The sequence below is a fragment of the Elaeis guineensis genome, chromosome 7 (assembly GCF_000442705.2).
Source record: "Elaeis guineensis isolate ETL-2024a chromosome 7, EG11, whole genome shotgun sequence".
In the NCBI taxonomy this organism is placed as follows: Eukaryota; Viridiplantae; Streptophyta; class Magnoliopsida; order Arecales; family Arecaceae; genus Elaeis; species Elaeis guineensis.
The window spans coordinates 87,684,780-87,703,106 of record NC_025999.2 but is presented as its reverse complement, the minus strand read 5'-3'; the positions used below and the strand labels follow the sequence as shown (position 1 = coordinate 87,703,106).

Sequence of the window (18,327 nt, the reverse complement as noted above, 5' to 3'; positions counted from 1 at the left end):
GGCAAAATGAGTTCAATGTGCTGCTTTGTCTGAGCTACGGCTGGCACATTATCTTGAGCTCTTGACTCAGATCAGCTGGGCTGCACATGGACTGCTGCAGAGTAATTAGGTGTTCCATTCTCGGAGCAAGAAGAGATGGAGCTTTAATCCACTACTTTAAGAACACAGCTTTCGTTTCAGATAAATTAGAGCACAACATGCATTAGCAATTTTAAAAGGTGTGCTTTCTTAATAATTTTTTACTCAAAGTAAGAATTTGACCGGATGATATGTACTGGTTTGATATGAGAGTAAATTATAAACTGATCGCAGAAATTTTGGCACTTGGTTTGGATTCAAAGCTACCGTCCAAATCTACCAATCAGATAGAACATCCTTGACGGGGATTCAGCAAACGGCGATTGCCTCGGTAGATGGAGAGAGTTCATTATTTACATCCAGCGGTAAAGAAAAATCAAAGCTCTGACCGAGAAACTTCGAAACTTTGCATGCCATGTCTTCAGGGAACGCATACTTGATGCTTATCAGTTTGTACAAGTGCATGCATGCCCAGCAATGTCAAGTATTTAGAAATGCATTATTCTGCTTGAGTTAAATTTGTCATATGTCATTGTAGAAAACGTAGAATATTTAATGTCTTGACATGCCAAACTGCCATTTAAGATAGGGATCTGCGACGAAGAAACACACAAGGCTAGGCCAGGAAACAGAATGGCGGCAAAACTCAGAAAGACAAACGAAGACAATCTCAAGTAGCCCACACCATTCGTCAGCCCTGAGAAGTTGATTTAAATTAGAGTGAATGACCAAATCATCACCAATCGACAATTACCGTTCAAGGGTTCTAACATTGCTACGACTTCTTGATGGTTAACAGTTCCCACAAAAAAGTAGTTTTGATGGCACGGTTTAAGAGCCACGCATGCTATGAAGCTCATTATAGCTTCTAATTGATCATCTATCATCCAACCTCACGGGTGACATTGTGTCTACTATTTTACATCTCCATCAATCAACGCCGTACCCGAAACAGTCTCATTAAACTCAGATGACAAATCAAAGAAGCCACTTCACCATTTCATCGACTGGCAGGCAGGTTCCCGCTCACGTGTAGGCAAAGGTAAGAATAGTACAAAAGCAATAAGTATTATTAGATCAAAGAAAATTACTGCATGGATTCATGGATCTTTGATATCATAAGAATAGGTGGTCTCACGTGTAGTCATGGTACGATGGAATAAAAAATACAGACTCAATCATGCGGTGAAGGAACAAGTTCACTGCATGGCCTCGATGACTACAAATAAATTTGACTTAAAATGATCGATAACTCGGCACTATTCCAAAATTAAACGTAAATTACACAGAAGAATAAATTGCCCATTAAACACCTCTAGACCGTAAAATCCCATCCTTACCGGAAATTTGTTTAACTGTAAATCATCACAGTAGGTTTAAGAAAATCCTGCTTATCAGATCTACATGGCAAAATTCTAGCATGCAAGATGTTACCTTGAATATTTTGTGATTCCCTTTTAAACATAAAACCAAGACAGTGGCTGTCATGGTAAAAGCAACATCAAAATATTTTGAGGCTCTTTCAGCATCAGCATCCATCTTTAATCCCAATTTTCCTCGAATCAATTGGTTGCAAGTATTGGAGAAGAACAGGGTTCTGTTATTCTATAAAAAAGCAGAGATATAAGAAATACCATCTCCCTTGTTTACAAGCCACATGGCCTTGAATGCTCAAAAATGGCGAGCATGCCGAATGGAATCACGAGATCCCATCAATTGAAAGAGACAGCAATAGAGATGAAAAGGGGGAGGGGGGGTGTTGTTTGGGTGAAAAAACAATAAGAGCCTGCTTCTATACCAAACTGCCTGTCAGTCAAGTATTTGATCACTGGGAATTTGGCCAAAGATATCAGGACATCCATCCCACTTCCCCCTTTCCCTGGCCTCCCAATAACCACCGATGTAACGATATGTGTCGCTTCCTTTATCTTTAGCAAACCACCTAGGCTTCCAGCCACTTTCCTGCATCTTCCGTGCCTGCATCACAACCAAGCCAGTCTATCATGGACAGCATCTTAAAATTTTACCAAACATATCACGAATGGAAAGTAAACAGGAGGGTATGATGCCACCCGGCAGTGGAAGGTAGCCCACACAAGCCCAATATCTGCCGCTCGAGTTTATGTGCTGATGGATAAGCGGATGCCTAAGCAGACATAGCCACAAGCAATCCACGGGTATATCATATCTCCTATAAGGTTAAGAGGAAAATATCCAAGAGGAGAAAGCCAGCAAATATTCAGGTACTATTTACCTATTTTGATTAGTTGATAAAAAACTTGTCATTCATCATCTAATTTTATTGATCTGAATAAGGTTGGATGAACTGAAAGGGCATCACATGATCAACAAGGGAATCTCATTACCCAAGATATGCAATAAAACTAGTGAAAACGTGATCCGGGAAAAGGGTGCATGTGGGTGTACACAACCCACTATCTTTCTTTTTATTACGTCAATTGCTGCGGAATGCTCATTTATAAGAAAGCATTGATGACACGACGGAAAGGTGGGCCAGAAGATTGTGCCAGCTAAGTGGCTGGCAATCTATAAAATAGAATTATACCAAAATTAAAGGGCTTGCAGAAGGTGGACTTCTGATGGGCTCCAATTCTAGTAGTATTCTTGCCAAGCTAGTGAGGAAAACAAATTCAGTTCCGAACAAATTTGATATGAAATTAACCTGTCGTTGCCTCTGTTCTAGTCTCAACTTCTCTGCATTTGCCATTTCATACTCCCCATTTTCCAAGCACCGCTGATCAGGTCTAAGCCTTGAATCGGTAGGTGGCAGCTTTTCCTGCTTATTTTTTCAGACATTAGCAAATATTGCAACAAGAAAGAGCTTTTAGTTTATAGGACTAATAAACTTGCAAATGACAAATGGGTGGGGCTGAATTTAAAGCTTCTCACCTTTAACCCAGGGGTGAGTTCATTCAGTGTAATTGCAAAGCGTGTAAGGTTGTATCTAGTGGGGTTCTTGGGTGGTTTGCTACGATTCCACAATATGTGGGCCTCAGATAATGGTTCAGATCCCTTGCCCTTACCCAAGCAATCTCCATGTACAAAATGCATGCTCTCATCCCATTTTCCAAAGAGTGTTGCCACTGTTTTCCCATTCCGATCTTGAACTATGCCATGTACCTGAAAATGCATTTGTAGATCATGTAACAACAGTTTGTTTCGTTTGTTAGATGAAGCAGGATGAATTCACTGGCTTCTAGCCCAAAGAGGGAAAGGAAAATGCCCCAACCAACAACAATCAATTAAAATGTTATAAGCACCAGAGTAATTTATCTAGAAGAATCATATAAAATCACATATACCCAACTGCTTGTTGTATGTTTTATATGTTCTCAAAAAATAACAATAACTTCTTTGGAAGAATCAAATTGCTACGAAGAATTAAACCATTTACTGGTACTTAATTTGTACGAATTACATCAGCAACTACTAGGTAGCCACAACAAAAACTTAGCATACTGACTGGTTCATAATCACAAGTAACTCCATCTCGTAAAAAAATGGTTAATGCATCTGAAGCCCATAATTCAAAAGTTCTCTTTCTTGATGAATGCAAATAACATTGTTTCATTATATTACAGAGTTCTTCAACGAAGGAGATGAAAACCAAAGTTATACAACAGATAACACACAAATATGGAAGTTCGGACACTTTATTTAAAAGAAATTCTGGCTAATAACTAGAAATCTGCATAACAAAACTAGAGAGAATAAATACAGTTTGAAAATTACAGGGTGATACACTGACAGCATTTACTGATGATGTTATTGAAAAACATGCTTTGTTGTGCTACTATTCAATGTATAAAAGGGTGGATCGGACAGTTGAATAAAATGGGCACTTATGCTCTACCTTCAGCAACCAAACATATCAAAGACCACTAACATGGTCTCCTGAGTTGTCACTAGACAGTGGTGATACTGCCTCTCAACTACAGACACTTTTCCTTGGAGTTGCTCCACAAAACTGTGCTCTGAGGTTATGTATCAACAACAAGGTGACACTAGGATATTTATCAGCAAAATTGACTAGATTGACTTCAATGCCACTGATTAGACTTCAGGGCTTATAAACACTACAAACACGTGATGAGCAACAAGCTTGAGAACAGAGTATCATGATAGATAGAAATCCTTATCGTTTTAATCAGAGGGCAAAAGGAAATCAGAGGAAGGACAAAAGTTCCCAATTTTCTGAGTTGATTTATTTACATATCAGATACATGTACATATCTGAATAAAACAAATTCTGAGGAACAAAGCAGAACGAAACAAGGGAGGAGAAGATGAGGAGACAGGAAGGAGCAGGAGGTGTGGGATGAGAAGTAGAAGTTGAATAATTTATAACTGCTGTTAGATATATTAGAGTTTGAAAATTAATTAGAGTGAGAATATGAAAAAGAATGTTTGGTGTAAGAGTGTGAACAGTAGCCTCGAAGTCCAAAGCCGTTAAACACATTTTCATTTATAAAATTCACCAAATACCACCCACTGTTCACATACCTCCCTTCAACCCAGTACGATCAACTCAAACCATCACAAAGCACTCAAAATAACCCTGAAAGTGACGTGATAAAGTTAAGGTTTAGACTGGGTAAGATACAGTTTTATTAAGTTTTTGCTATTCTCAACTACTACTTTCGAGATGATTTTAGATGTTAAGAAAGTTCGAGAATAGGACTGCTTATCATTATAGTTCAAGCAATAATTATCAGAAGTTCTTAAATGATAAGGATAGATTCTTTACTTAATAGATTATGTGAGAGTTTTATCTTTTTTGTGAAAGGTGAATAGAGGGATAAGTTTTTGATCAGGGATTCAGGTCCCAGCGGAATGTCCCGGGACGTCCTATGGGACACCGGGATGGGATATTATCCCATGTATTGGGACAGACCGTCTCACTAGCATCCCAACGTCCCGATCAAGACACCTTGGGATATCCTCTGTCCCAAGTGTCGAGATGGGGTGGGATAGCGACACATCCCATTCTCTGAAAAAATCAGGACAGCCCCGTCCCATGGGATTTAAAACCTTGAGCACAAGCAGTCTACTTCCCCATTAGCCCCTTTGTCTGTTTGTTTTCACTATTCACATTCTTCCTATTTTCCCTTTTCAAACTATCTCATAACAGATCTAAGCTCTTCCTCTTCTTCTAATCCTAATTTCCCCTTTACTCTTTCCTTCCCTTTTCTCCTAGGAACACTCAAAGGCCAAAGCCCATCCATACTTACGAATGTAAGGAAAGGATAATATGATCACTTGCACAACAAACTTTACAGTATGCTAGCCACTTCAAACATCTTTAAAGAATCACAAAATAATTATTATTAAAATCAAGCCTTCATTGTTTGAAGATTTGAATTCATGTACCTCCTAAGAATGCAACAACTATTTATATGCAGGCAGCATCTTTTATATTCAAAGCACATCTTCCCTGTAGACTTCCTATGTATTATTAATGCAAATGAATTCTTCCAGATTTATACTACAATTCTGCTTTCTCTTTAATGACATTGGAGTCCCCAAGTAACCTGCTGTCATATCATTGTCCCAAAATCTGTGATAAGCATACTAACCCTAATTCACAAAAAAAGCAATCTCCAATGTTAATGCAAGATTTTCACATATTCTAGTTACTAAATACAAAAAGTATAACACAAATGACACAATAAAATTACATTTTCCTTGACTTACAATTATATAACATCAACAAACATGCACCAAATTATCCCATCAAAATGTTGTTGGCTATGGAGCATAACTCATTTGTTATTGCTCCCCAACATGATGGAGCAGGTTTTCGCAACCATCTGTTACACACCCATGACTTGTGCAAACACCTAGGCCAATGCTTCTTGGCAAGGAGGTTATTTAAGCACTACTTGACTTCTAATAATATAATATCAATATCATTCTACCTAACTCTAATTTAGGTGATGCATCTACAAACTAACAGTTCTCAACGTATGACCGCTAAAAATGGTTAATAAGATGTTATCCATAGTAAAAAAAGAGCCTGATAAAAATTATAGTCATCAAATTATTAGAAGAAAACACATATTCAAATAGCATAGGCACCAAACAAGGGATGAGAAAAATTCATATATGACATCTTTGAACAGCATGGTTGAATCTCAAGGAAAAGAATAAACAATAATTGCATCAAAAAATTAACACCTCCAAGGAAAGGAACCCTTTAAAATCAAGTGAGATTTAGCTATTATTTTACTGGTCTATAAAATATTAAGGTGGAGAAAAAAGAGAAAATTACCTGATGGGGGTTGCGGTCTATTATTGACTGCTCCTTGAACTTCAGTTTACATGAGTATTCACAATCTCCTTGTATGCGCATAGTACCATAATGATCACAATAAAGTTTCCCCAATATCAGGTTGTAAATGGAAGTTGTCACCTGGGATAGTAGTTTATAGGCATCAGAAGAAATATATCAACAGCAGAGTTCAATTTCTCATGAATATATCCAATACCTTGCTCCATTGAAAAACTTCACCATCATCAAACTCAAGTGTTAGAACACCAACAGGATCAAGCTGAATTGAACGACCCCAAAACTTGCTTTTTAAATTACTATCTCCCCAAAGCTTCCATCCATTACCCTCACAGTGACATGCGACAATCATAGGATGATGACTGACCTGTGCATATAGTGAAACAAACTATTAACCACCTTGCTGACATGCAGCCATTCCCCATTCATAAAAAAAGTTCATGTAACATGAATTGAGGAACAATGCATTAAAATGCAGAGAAAAAAGAAGAAAAAAAAAAGATGTGGAGAGGGAAACATGAAAACACAAGAAATGATGATGGGGATATAAAAAGAAGTGGAGAAGGGAAAAAAGCAAATGAGAACATGATGAATATGCACTCTAGGAAATATAGATGAATTTTTAAAGCACTAAAATACAGCAAAAGGAATATAAAGAAGTGGAGAAGGGAAAGAAGTAAACAGAGGAAATGATAATGGTGATATACAAAGAAATAGATAAGGGAAAAGGCAAACAGAAGAAATGATTAATATTCACCCCAGTAAATATAGGTGAATTTTAAATAGAAAAGAGGGTGAAAATAAGAGCCTAGCACCTGACAAACTAAGAAAACATTATGGCATGGTGGAACCAGTGCACTAAATAATGCTAAGTTATACAGCTTGTTGAGATGTAGACTAGCACGTGAAGCTGTCACACTCCCTTAACTATTCAGATAAAGCTGCATTAATCAGGGAAATATGCAACTCTCTTTCTTTGCTATATTGTTTCTCAATGATATTGGAAAGTGAATATTGAAAGTGAAAAAATTAGAAAACATTTTGCAAAAGGAGGCCAGCGACAACTATATTTTTATAAAAAACTGTAATGTTAATATTCTATTTAATTTTATGGACAATATGGTGACATGGCCACCATCCAAGATGAAGTCAGGATCTCTCCGCAGAGGGGATGCCAATATGCTAAGTCCAATTGGCTAACTCTCAATTTTTAAAATTTAATTTAAAAAATTAAATATACTCAAAAGAGCAAGATTCCAGATATAGAAACAAAAGATAGGATCACCAGCATCTTGATGCTGATAATAAATAAAAAAATGATATCAATAATTGCAATCCATTAGTTTGCCAACCTTTTCTGAGAAAAATCGGAGGCCTTTGTCTGGATAATCAGCTTCATATGTTTCCCCCAAAAGTGGATTAAAAGGCTTGCAGTGTCTGCCATCAGTTGAAGAATATCCAGAAACAGCAAATGCAGCAACATTAAGAATCCTCATAAGACCGTTTCCCTAGAAAAATACATCAAGATTCAAATATTAAATGAATATGTGAAAAACTCATCCAGAGAACATAAGTAGGTCATTGTTAATGTATGCTAAATTTCTTATGACATTACACTGCGTAATTCCAAAGCAAAAAGATGAATGCCATTAACCATGATGGTGCTCGTTCTAATTATTACTTCTGTATATAACAGAGTACTCCAAAATTCCATGAGTACCAAGCAACATAATAAGACTAGTGGCACCAACTCTACGATACAGTATGCGCTCAAAACTACCTTTTATAAAAAAGACCTTCTACATGTTCTGTCAAATAAAAAATATTTGAGTTACCAAAGGTTACATTCATATACAAGTACACTATATTAACAATATCTAGCAGATATTGTATTTCTATTAAAAGGGATATCTAACAAGGACAGCTCTTAATAAAATACATTCGCAATGCTGAAGTCAGAATTGGAGAACAAAAATATGAATCATGAAAGCATCTCAAAAGATGTCGAAAGGACATGGCAACTTCAAGTTGGCACATGGGCTCAAACTTCCCGCAGACACAGGAGTGTTGTGGTTATTACAACCATAAACAGGATAAATCTTTTTCGAATCTAAAGTGGACAATTGGTGAAGGCACATCGTGCATTAGTAATGTAAATTTCTTCAAGCATATTCAGACAAATCTTGAAATAGGTTAACTCAAAGACCTTCTTACACACTGTACACCAAGTATTTAACTATAGAAGCACACATATTTCAGTGATTCAAGGTAAACAAGAATGGTTCCAACCTATTTACATATAGCATCTATTGTAGCCACCTGGCTCAACGAAATTATATAACAGTGGAATACCAAAAAATTATGGTCCTGCTCCTTTCTCTTTGACAATGAAACTTCTGACTGAAAGTCATCCATTATGCAGCAGCGGTAGGATATATTTTCTCCTATTTCTATGTTGACTCCAAAATCCTAAAAAGATACGACCAACAAAAACATAATCCTAAACCCCAACTCAACTGTTTGATCAAATCTCTTACATAAAAATTCACTTTCATTATTCTGTTTATATAATTTAATATGTGACCATACGAAGTTGCTCAGGCTAACTTAACAGGAAAAGGAAAAAAATAAGCCATAAAAATTCATGGGTTAACCTGAGATATAAGTTATAGTCAGGAGCAATTATACATAAACAAACAGAAGCAATTAGTCTGAAAGATTTAAAATGGCTAGTCGAGTCAAACAGATGCAAGAACTTCATTCTTATAGAGATCTTTTTAAAAAATGACACGATAACAACCAATATACTCACTGTATCATGACGTGTCTGCAAACCAATCACAACTATATATTCAAATATAATCAACAGACCATATACCATTCCAAATCACCATCTTCTGCACTGCTTTTTGGTTGCAAATGTTGGAAACAAGCACTTGATATAGAAATACACATGCAACTATAAGGTGAATGTTAATAGATTTTTAAAACAGAGGATACACAAGACAACAGCAACAATAGCACTCATATTTGGAAATCCATAAGCCAATTACCTAGCCATATGCTGTAACACATACTACAACCCGAGTCAAACGTTGTTTTCAGGGAATTGGGACATATTTGTAAATCATATGCTAATATTAAATCCAATTCCCAATTGTCCAGATGATAGAAACTTTTATGCAAATTTGAAGCATAAAGTTATATATATATACACACACATACATATAATGGTGAAAGACTTACATTGCAAATATCCATATTTGAAGATCTAACACAAAACAAAAAAGGAATAGAAATAATGAACATTGAAAAGATGTTCACACAATTACTGATGCCTAAACCTGAACTAGCATTCATATTTCAAGTGCCAAAACAAATAAAATAGTTTCAATGCATATATAGGAACCTACCTTTCTGCCCAAGTCATATGCACGGTCAAGAAGGTAGGAGTACTCCAGATCCTCAAAACATTTCTGCAAAGATGACAACGGTTCATTAAAATACACAGGAAGACAAACTTTGGTGAGATCCTTTCCAATGTTATCCTTAATCATTGACCAAAGGCTCACTCCTTTCTCTTTTTCAACTGGTTCTGGCAACTTTTTACGTCTCCTAACATATGGGTACCTAGTTACCACAGACTTCATCGAAGCATCAATACCATCAACTTGACCAACTCCATAAAATTCCTCATCATCAGAATCGATTTCAGATTTATGAAATTCAGACTCGCTGCTTTTAAAAGAACATGATGAGAGAAAATCTCGTGTATCAAAAAATGTGTTTTCTTCATCATCAGTGTCCTCTTCTGCAGCATCCTGCCTTTCATTCTCGTCCTCAGTTTCACTGGCACTTCCTTCTGAACAAGCATTTGCCCAAATAAGTACAATCCAAAAACCAAATACAAGCACATAATGTTAAAGATTCAAGACTTCATGCGGTACTTCATCTTCTGAAAGATCAAAAGAGAAAGCAAATGACAATTTCCATAGTAGAATAGATTTCCTTGAAAGAGAACTATCTTAATTTCAAGTCAATCAGCATAAATAAATGGATAGTCAATCAACAGTTACTTTTCAAATTGAGACCAATTGAATAATAAATCCTAATATGCTTTCTACTGGTGCTAGGTTATTCCCTGTATGACAAAAAAATAATCTAGTTGGAATAAAGGAAAATGTTTGGTTTAAGACAAACAGTGAAAATGTGCTTCTGAGAACACAAGCATGGCAATTCAAAGAAAATTATACAAGATAATAAAAATGGAGAAAAATTGCTGATAGAAGGTTAAACAATAAGGTGCGTCAAGCTGCAACCAGTGTTTGAAAAACGAAGGTGTGTGTGGCATGTCAGGGAAAGGGTACTGCATTAGCACTTAGATAGAAAATGGACACTTAAGTGGATGCATGTAGATTGGACCTTGATTGCCGGAATCAGGAGCAGGAGCAAGAGCTTATATGTGTATGGAAGAGGGTGGGGGTAAGCAGATATTTTGAAAAAACTAAGTGTCTAGGAAATGAATGTGACTTAATGTTTCTGAAGAATTTCTGTGGCAAGTACATTACCCTAGATAAAAGTTTCTGCTACAAAAGATTGGGCAGCAAATACCAAAAACTTAATCAAAACTAATTAACATATTGTAGTAACTAAAAGATCAGAAGAAAATGACAAGAAATTCAAGGGAAAAAGAAATTAAAGAAATACTATGAATTATCTGAAACCTATTTTAGTATTAACTAGTAGAAATACAAATTTTCCTAACTAATTATACAATATTATTCCAACGAGCTTTCTTTAGCCAAAGATGTGGGAAGCTGCACAGCAGATTGTTGTTGCAGCAGGCGAGAGTAAAGCTTCACCACACTTGCATATTATGAAGGATAGATGGGACTTGCAGAGGAGCAGAAGTTGCATCTGGCCTGTATAACATGATTGAATCACATAACCTGAACTCTAGTATTTAATTGAATGGCATTTCTTACAACTTAATGATTGTAAATTGTCCTTCATTATATGCAACCTACTGGTTAAATCTGAAGTATAGGCCTTGAAAAAGAGCTCTACAGGCAGTCAGAGCAGTGATGCCATGGATGTCGAGGGATCTAGGCTTGGATGCAGAAGAAATCAGTGAGGTAGCAAGCTCAATGGTGAATTGTATTTCATATTTAACTGACAGTAATGCCAAGCCTAGATTATATAATCAGCGAAAAATTTTTCAAGAGAGGCGAGGAAGCTCCAAATAAGTAGAAGATCAGCAATCAATTTCTAGAGTCCATGAGTTCATGTGCATGTTGCAGGATCACAACCATGAGGCCAGGACAAAATCTAGATATGACAAAAAGATACTATCTTACAGAAGGAGAGGATCTGGAGATGATGCAGCTTAGGGCACATAGGAACAAGGTTTTGAGGATAGGTATGTAGAGACCTTGGGGAGTTGGTTATGATAACTTATGTTTAAAGGTAGGAGAATTATATGCACACCCGGCACATTAAAAGCTAGTTGATTTTAAAAATTCGATGGGAGGCAAAAGGAGATGAGCAGTATGGCAATATCCGAGAGTTGTTATGTCAATGAAATGAAGATTATTGATGGCTTGACTAGTGTATCAAATAGCCATACCGGATAGCAGATCTCATCATATGCTAGAGGCTGATCTCCAAACGGTCAAATAGTTAAAGTCGATAGTATGCTCAATCCATGTACGATTCATATGCACTCATCTTATCTGAGAGGATCGAACACTGCATGTTACCCCTCCTATAGATATGGGTATAACTGGGGACTAGAGCAAGGTGTTTCGTTCTACTTCCCTGAACAGGGATAGCCAGCCTCCTACAATGAACGCACTTATATAAAGCCGCAATATCAGGAGGCACAGACCACTATCAGACATCATATGACCAGCAGGAATAGGGAAAGTATCCAGGTTACTATAATAACCAAGGTCCAGATTACAAACAAGACCTGCATGTCTATAAGAGCCATCGACACACTACTTGGGATTAAATTTCTACCATGAGTTAGCAGCCATTTTCTTTTGACTGTATCATTTTGAAGTATAAATGTTGCTAGTTTATTGATCCGTGTTGATTCAGTTAGGGTTATACTGATATCAAAATTTCATTATCACGCACCCATTAAAAATGCAACTAAGACACTAAAATTGTAAGAGAAAAAGTCACCCAATAGATATGCTTGCTTGTAAATAAAAAAAAAAAAAAGAGGGACTATTTGGTGCCCCAATACGTACTGGAATAGATCTCTGTACTGTGTGCCATGAGATGGACCAACACCATACTGGTTCAGCCAAAACTAGTACCATCTATTTTACCAACTTTTAAAACCTTGCATTGGAGTGTTGGTCACGATGCCAATTCAGAGATAATAAGATGAAAAAGCTGTAGAAACTCCACTACAATGTGAAGCACTGCATCTTACTTGGATCAGTGAAAATTCAAGCATCTTGATTCTAAATGATGTCACAGGTCTTGGGGAATACCGGTAGTATAAGCATTAAATTGAAGGGTTCAATAAGACATGCATGAACATAAAGCTTCAGCAAGGAGGATAAAAAGAAATGAAAAGCAAAATACTGATACTAAATATGTAAACAAGGAAATAGCTTAGTCACATTACTGGCATACAAAATATTTAGGATGCAAACAAGTCAAATAACCTAGATAAACAAATAACCATGCGACTATGCGAGGAATTAAGAGGACTTTCTCCAATGTCTATTGCAATTAATCATATGTATCTATTTCCTATATATCTTGAGGGCCATATCTGAAATTTTAGGTACCAAGTACACTACATGTTTTGGCAGAGGCGTAAATAACCAATTGATATTCTAAGAGCACTTATGCAAAAATCTCTGAAGGAACAAATAGTTAAAATAGTTTGGTTATTTTCCTTTTTGTTTATAGGATGTCATCCTTAACAAATCATAAAGGCATATACACCAATTTCAAATCTTTGTAAGAGCAAAAGCCTGATCTTCAGATTTTTGGAAGGGCATAAATATACATTTCAGAGTTTTGAACAAATATATTTACACTTTTACTTTCTGAGGAAAAAATAAGGAAAAAAAAAAAGCACTGTTTGAAAGGTATACTATATACACACACACAAACACACATACAAAGATCCCTTTTTTATTGATTTTTCTTTTTTGAAGAAAAGGAGGTAAGCCACCTCCACCCCCCCCTCCCCCCGCCCCACCTCAAATTTCTTTTTATTGATGTGAATCAACAAAATAAAAAACAATCCTTTGATTGATTCACTTCTATTGTTTCCCTATGTGTAGGAGAATGAAGAGACAAAAACAAACAGTTTGATCCTTCATTAAAATTATATACGAGAAGAAAAGAATTGCCCGAACATCCATTCAACATGTCAAGGCTTTGACTGCACATAGTTAAGTAGATACTAACAAACCCTTCACATTTGCCCATTGAATATATTCCCTTTTTATGTAAAGCACCAGTCAGATTACAGTTAAGAGTCAAAGATTCTCCAAATTTTTCTAAGTATAAAAGAGAATTAAAACAAAGATTATATTACAAAAATAGCAAGAAAATGCTTAAAACTAACATAAATAATTAAACAAATCACAAAATAAAAAAGAACCATAATTTATGATGTTTCACACACACACACAAATCTCATAATAAAATCAAGAAGGGTTTTGCCAGACAGGAAATAAGCAGTGGATTATGACAAACCATACTACCATTAATCATACCACTAAATTTCTCATGCCTTGATCTAGAAGCAAATCCATACTCTTTTGACTGTCTTTGGCTCTCATCGACGAGGGTATTCTCCAAATCAACCTTTTCTGTCTACACGACAAAGCATCAAAAAGCAGTTTTTAAGTAGACAAATATGAAATATAGGATAAGATAAACTTTGCTAAGCGAAATAAAAATTGCTGTGTAAATAAAACAGAGCCTACATACTTGTCACTACTATATGGAGTACACAAGCATAGGAAGAGAAGTGCAATGCTAATTGCATAGAATGCAGTTGTGGACTCCATAGAAACAATCAAGTGCTGATAGGTAGCGCATACAAGAAGTGAGAGATGCAGACAACTTAGTGTTAATTGGCATTTATAAATGTTTTAAGTTGTAAAATTCAGAATTGTCATCGTCTTTATACATTATAGCATTATGCTGGTTCATGGTATGGCTCCAAGGATATTCCTCAAACTTAAGGAATAAGCCCCTCCAAAAAAAATGTAGATTATTTTACTTGGTAGATGAAACAACTGCCTTTTCATCGGGTGCAATTTCTATAAATGACTTACCTGTTAAACCTAAGTAGGTTTTTTTTTTCTTTCTTTCTTTTTTTCTTTCTGCAAAGCTAAACATAAGTTTTAAGTTGGACTCATTCATAGGGAATAATGAGATCTATGGAGAAAATTGAGATAATCGCTCATTTATGCAGGTCCGTCCATCTTATATTGTACTGCCAAGTACCATCATTAAGTAACCCTCATCAAATTACAGTAAAATTTGACCTTTCCAACTTTCCCAAAATTCCTCCAAATAGATGGCACTTCAGAACTAGACCAAAAATAACTTAAATACATACAGTGATTGATTGTTCCACCCACCATCATGGTAACTTAATTTCATCTAAGAAAGAGTAGGAAAGATAATCATAAGATGAGGAGAAAAGGGAGAGTTTCGGATACCAAGGTTTCCTATATTCTTGAGTAGGATTATGAGAGAGAAGAGTAGCACCTCCTTACACATATACCATGAATTATGTGTCATTTTTCCTCCACTAGAATCTGGACTTGGTGCGCCATATCTTCCTCCAGTTTTCAGTTATTTCCTGACTGACTGAATCATGAGGTATGTCAAGAGCTGGCCTTTCATGGAGATAAGTTAAACTTGCAATCAAGATCATATAGAATTTATAACTAGGTAAGGTTGCAGCACCTGATGCCACCCAGATTTGAATATAATAACAGAATTATTTTGAAAATGTCAAATGTCAGACTAGAATTTTCATTTTGTGGCATTCCACTTGCCAAAGTTTAGATTCAGACACAGAGATTCTGTAAATACCTAATTTAGCCTTATAACTTTTATTCATTTCAGAGCATTCCTTATACAAAAGTTGAACGTTGGAATAGAGAATTACCAGAAAACAATCAGTAATATACAATTTGCAGAAACACATTTTGATGAAGCATTCATGACATCGAACAGTGTCAAGTGGAAAGGAGGTTGCCTTGCATAATCTCTAATAAATGTGACTGATACTAAACTAAAACTTGAGATGAATGGCAAAGAACTTTATTAGAAGACAAGTGAGAAGTCTAGACGAATGCATCCATTATCACAGATAGATTGTGAAATCAACATGTTAATAAATAAGTTGAAAACCAGTGATTTAAAGAACTGCCTATATTTGAACATCTGGTCTTGGGTTTATTGATCGCAACACAACACAATACCGATTGATTCCTTTATGCAAAGTGCACCTCAGCAACAATATCCACAAGATAATACGAGATTCAGAGAATGCTCCAAGAAAGACTGCAAATTTTTCTAGAGGTCCAACATGGAGAATACGATAAAGAAATGATGAGAAAGAAAGGTCCGTTTTATACCTCTAATTGGCGGAGGGTGTCGAGGAGCAGAGACTGCTTCTGCTTGAAGAGCACAAGCTGATTCTGCAGCCAGGCGAACTCGGTCCTCATGATCTGCTCGCAGTCCTGGATGGCGGCCTCGCTGACACCCTCCTCCTGCAGCCTCTGCCTTAGCTTCTCCGTCGACACCGCCACGTTCTCCGTCGGCGCCATCAGCTCGCTGTTCGACATCCTCGGGAACATCTCCTTCACCGCCTGCAACGCCTCCATCCATGCCGCCCTGTCCTCCCTCGTCTCCGCCCTCAGGTGCAGCCTCTTCGTCCCCGTAAAGATCGAGAACCTCTTGTCGTCCGATTTACTCTCTCTAATCGATGAAACCTAAAATTTTCATATAGAAACAAGAAGGATGGAATCAAGATGGGATCGGATCTGACGGGTGGGGAACGAAGGGATTTCTTTCTTGCTTGCCTTGAGATGAACCTCGCCGAACGGTTTGCGAAGTGGATGGGATTGGCCGTTCTTGCGACGGGACAAGCGGCGCATGGACTCCTCCCCAATGACCTTGGACACCTTCTCGGTTTCGCAGTTGACCTCGATGCGATCGGGCCCGTGGATCTTGTAGTAGGAGAGGACGCCATCCTGGAGGACGAACCACCGGGGCCTCCACCCCCTGCCGTAGTTTACCCATTTATACAGGATCCCGGCGATCCCATTGCCGACGATATCATTAATCTTGACCTCGCGGTGGTCTCCGCCATGGAGGAGCAGGCCCTCACGCAGCGACATCGACCGTGGGGGGCCTGCGGCGAAGTCCGATCCCGCAACCGGCCGCTCGCCGCCGCCAGTGTGAGCGGGCCAGCGGAATCCATTGTGATGGTGGTGGTGGGGTGAGGCGTCGCGGCTCCGGACGGCGGCGGCGTAGGTCGAGTTGGACCGGACGGGAGGCGGCGGCGGGGGCGGGGGCGGGGGCATGGAGTGGGGGAGGGGGGGAGGGGTAGCCGCAGCGGGGGAGACGGGGACCGTCGGGGCGCAGCAGAAGGGATGCATCCGAAATACAAGGGGAGAGACGGAGAGGATGGGGGGTGGTTCGTGGATCGCGGGGCCGACGGGGGCGGCGACGAGGAAGGGGGCGGATCGCCCCCACGTGTTGCTACGTTTCCGAGGTGACGATGGAAGCGGGGTGGCGGGCGACAATCGCTCGACGTGGCCGCGCAAGTCGGACACGGTTTGGATTTCGTTTCGGGCGTCAGGTCCACCCGAGAAACTACCACCGCCGCTCTAAAACAATCCCATAAATACACTAACTTGAGGAAGAAAAAAGACGTTATCATTCATATTATTATACTATAGACCGTTCATCTTCTAATAAATTGCTATTTAATAACAATAAATAACAATTATATAATTCTGTAATAAGGATAGTAATTAACAAATATTTAGAGTTGTATACGGCACTGTACCAGAAAGAGATGATGATACCAAGATCTCTTCATGAAGCCGGAAGCCGGACGCAAAGGAGTCGGAGCTCGGACGGGTACGGGGAAGGACAGCCTGGGCAGATGGCATCGGGTATACAAATACAAACAGTGTTAGTTAGGATTGAGACGTCTCCTTTTTTTAATATAGATCCGCCTTTTATATTTTTTTTTAATTTTAAATTTTATAGGTTCAAATATAAAGATAAGACGTGGGAAAAGGATAGCGTGATTGCTTCACAAGTTCTCCAAAAGGTCGGGTTGGTCGTGGCTTTCTCCCGGCGGGACCATGCCAGGGAGAGTAACTCGTGGCGGGATCACATGCTATGCGGGAAGAGGAGGCGAGGACCACTGGTCCACCACACCATTTCACTTTCACCGGCAGAGTTCGCTGCCGGCGCTCCGTATCCGCGCGACAGCTGGGCTCGTCGTCGAACCCACGGACGCGTGGCGCGAGATATCACCTAGGATTGGCCGGCCCACTCAGCTACTATTATTGTTTTCCTACCAGCTTTAAAAATCTTTAAATGAGACTGTTTCAGCTCCGTATTTTTTTTTTTCTTCTATCTATAACTTTATGCGCCAGTCTCATTCTAAAGCACTGGATCGGGCACGAGTGACAAGTCTAGTCTGGTGCCAGCTGGACCGTCACCATCCGCCATCCGTCCTGTTCCAATTATTATAAGAGCTGATTGGGGATGACCAAAAGCGGCCTTGAGACGGGATCCGTGACTTCGTCAGCGCGCAGACTTGATACAGCGTAGCTTTCTTTTCGTCGAGTGGTTGTGCAAGAGAGCGGAGCGGCTCGTCCGCTGTTTAAATCTGACTTGGATTTGAACTTAATTATTAA

At 38.3% G+C, this 18,327-nt stretch overlaps 1 protein-coding gene across 9 annotated transcripts; it reads right to left on the bottom strand.

Moving 5' to 3' along the window:
• Window positions 1-1,657: 1,657 nt before the first annotated feature.
• LOC105048728 (oxysterol-binding protein-related protein 1C) lies at window positions 1,658-17,589 on the bottom strand. Of its 9 annotated transcripts, none has more exons than XM_019851860.3 (11): window positions 17,463-17,589; window positions 16,471-17,280; window positions 16,024-16,380; window positions 14,128-14,239; window positions 9,802-10,250; window positions 7,741-7,896; window positions 6,588-6,755; window positions 6,371-6,511; window positions 2,989-3,219; window positions 2,762-2,875; window positions 1,658-2,055 (listed from the first exon to the last, which is right to left on the bottom strand). In XM_019851860.3, exons 1-11 carry the CDS (start codon window positions 17,493-17,495, stop codon window positions 1,888-1,890), a joined length of 2,739 nt encoding a protein of 912 aa, XP_019707419.2. In that variant the 5' UTR covers window positions 17,496-17,589; the 3' UTR covers window positions 1,658-1,887. The 9 variants fall into 9 exon arrangements, with proteins under 9 accessions (XP_019707419.2, XP_019707420.2, XP_010926456.2 ...); XM_019851861.3 differs by having other exon boundaries at window positions 14,181-14,235; XM_010928154.4 differs by having other exon boundaries at window positions 14,140-14,239; window positions 17,463-17,588.
• Between the last annotated feature and the right edge of the window lie 738 nt (window positions 17,590-18,327).

Coding starts and splice junctions, on each gene's coding strand:
- LOC105048728 (XM_019851860.3), bottom strand. CDS start 17,495: ATGAAGAGATCTTGGTATCATCATCTCTTTCTG. Junction 14,240..16,023: donor ACACCCTCCGCCAATTAGAG/GTATAAAACGGA, acceptor TTTGTCGTGTAG/ACAGAAAAGGTTGATTTGGA. Junction 10,251..14,127: donor ATTTAGTGGTATGATTAATG/GTAGTATGGTTT, acceptor ATGCTTGTTCAG/AAGGAAGTGCCAGTGAAACT.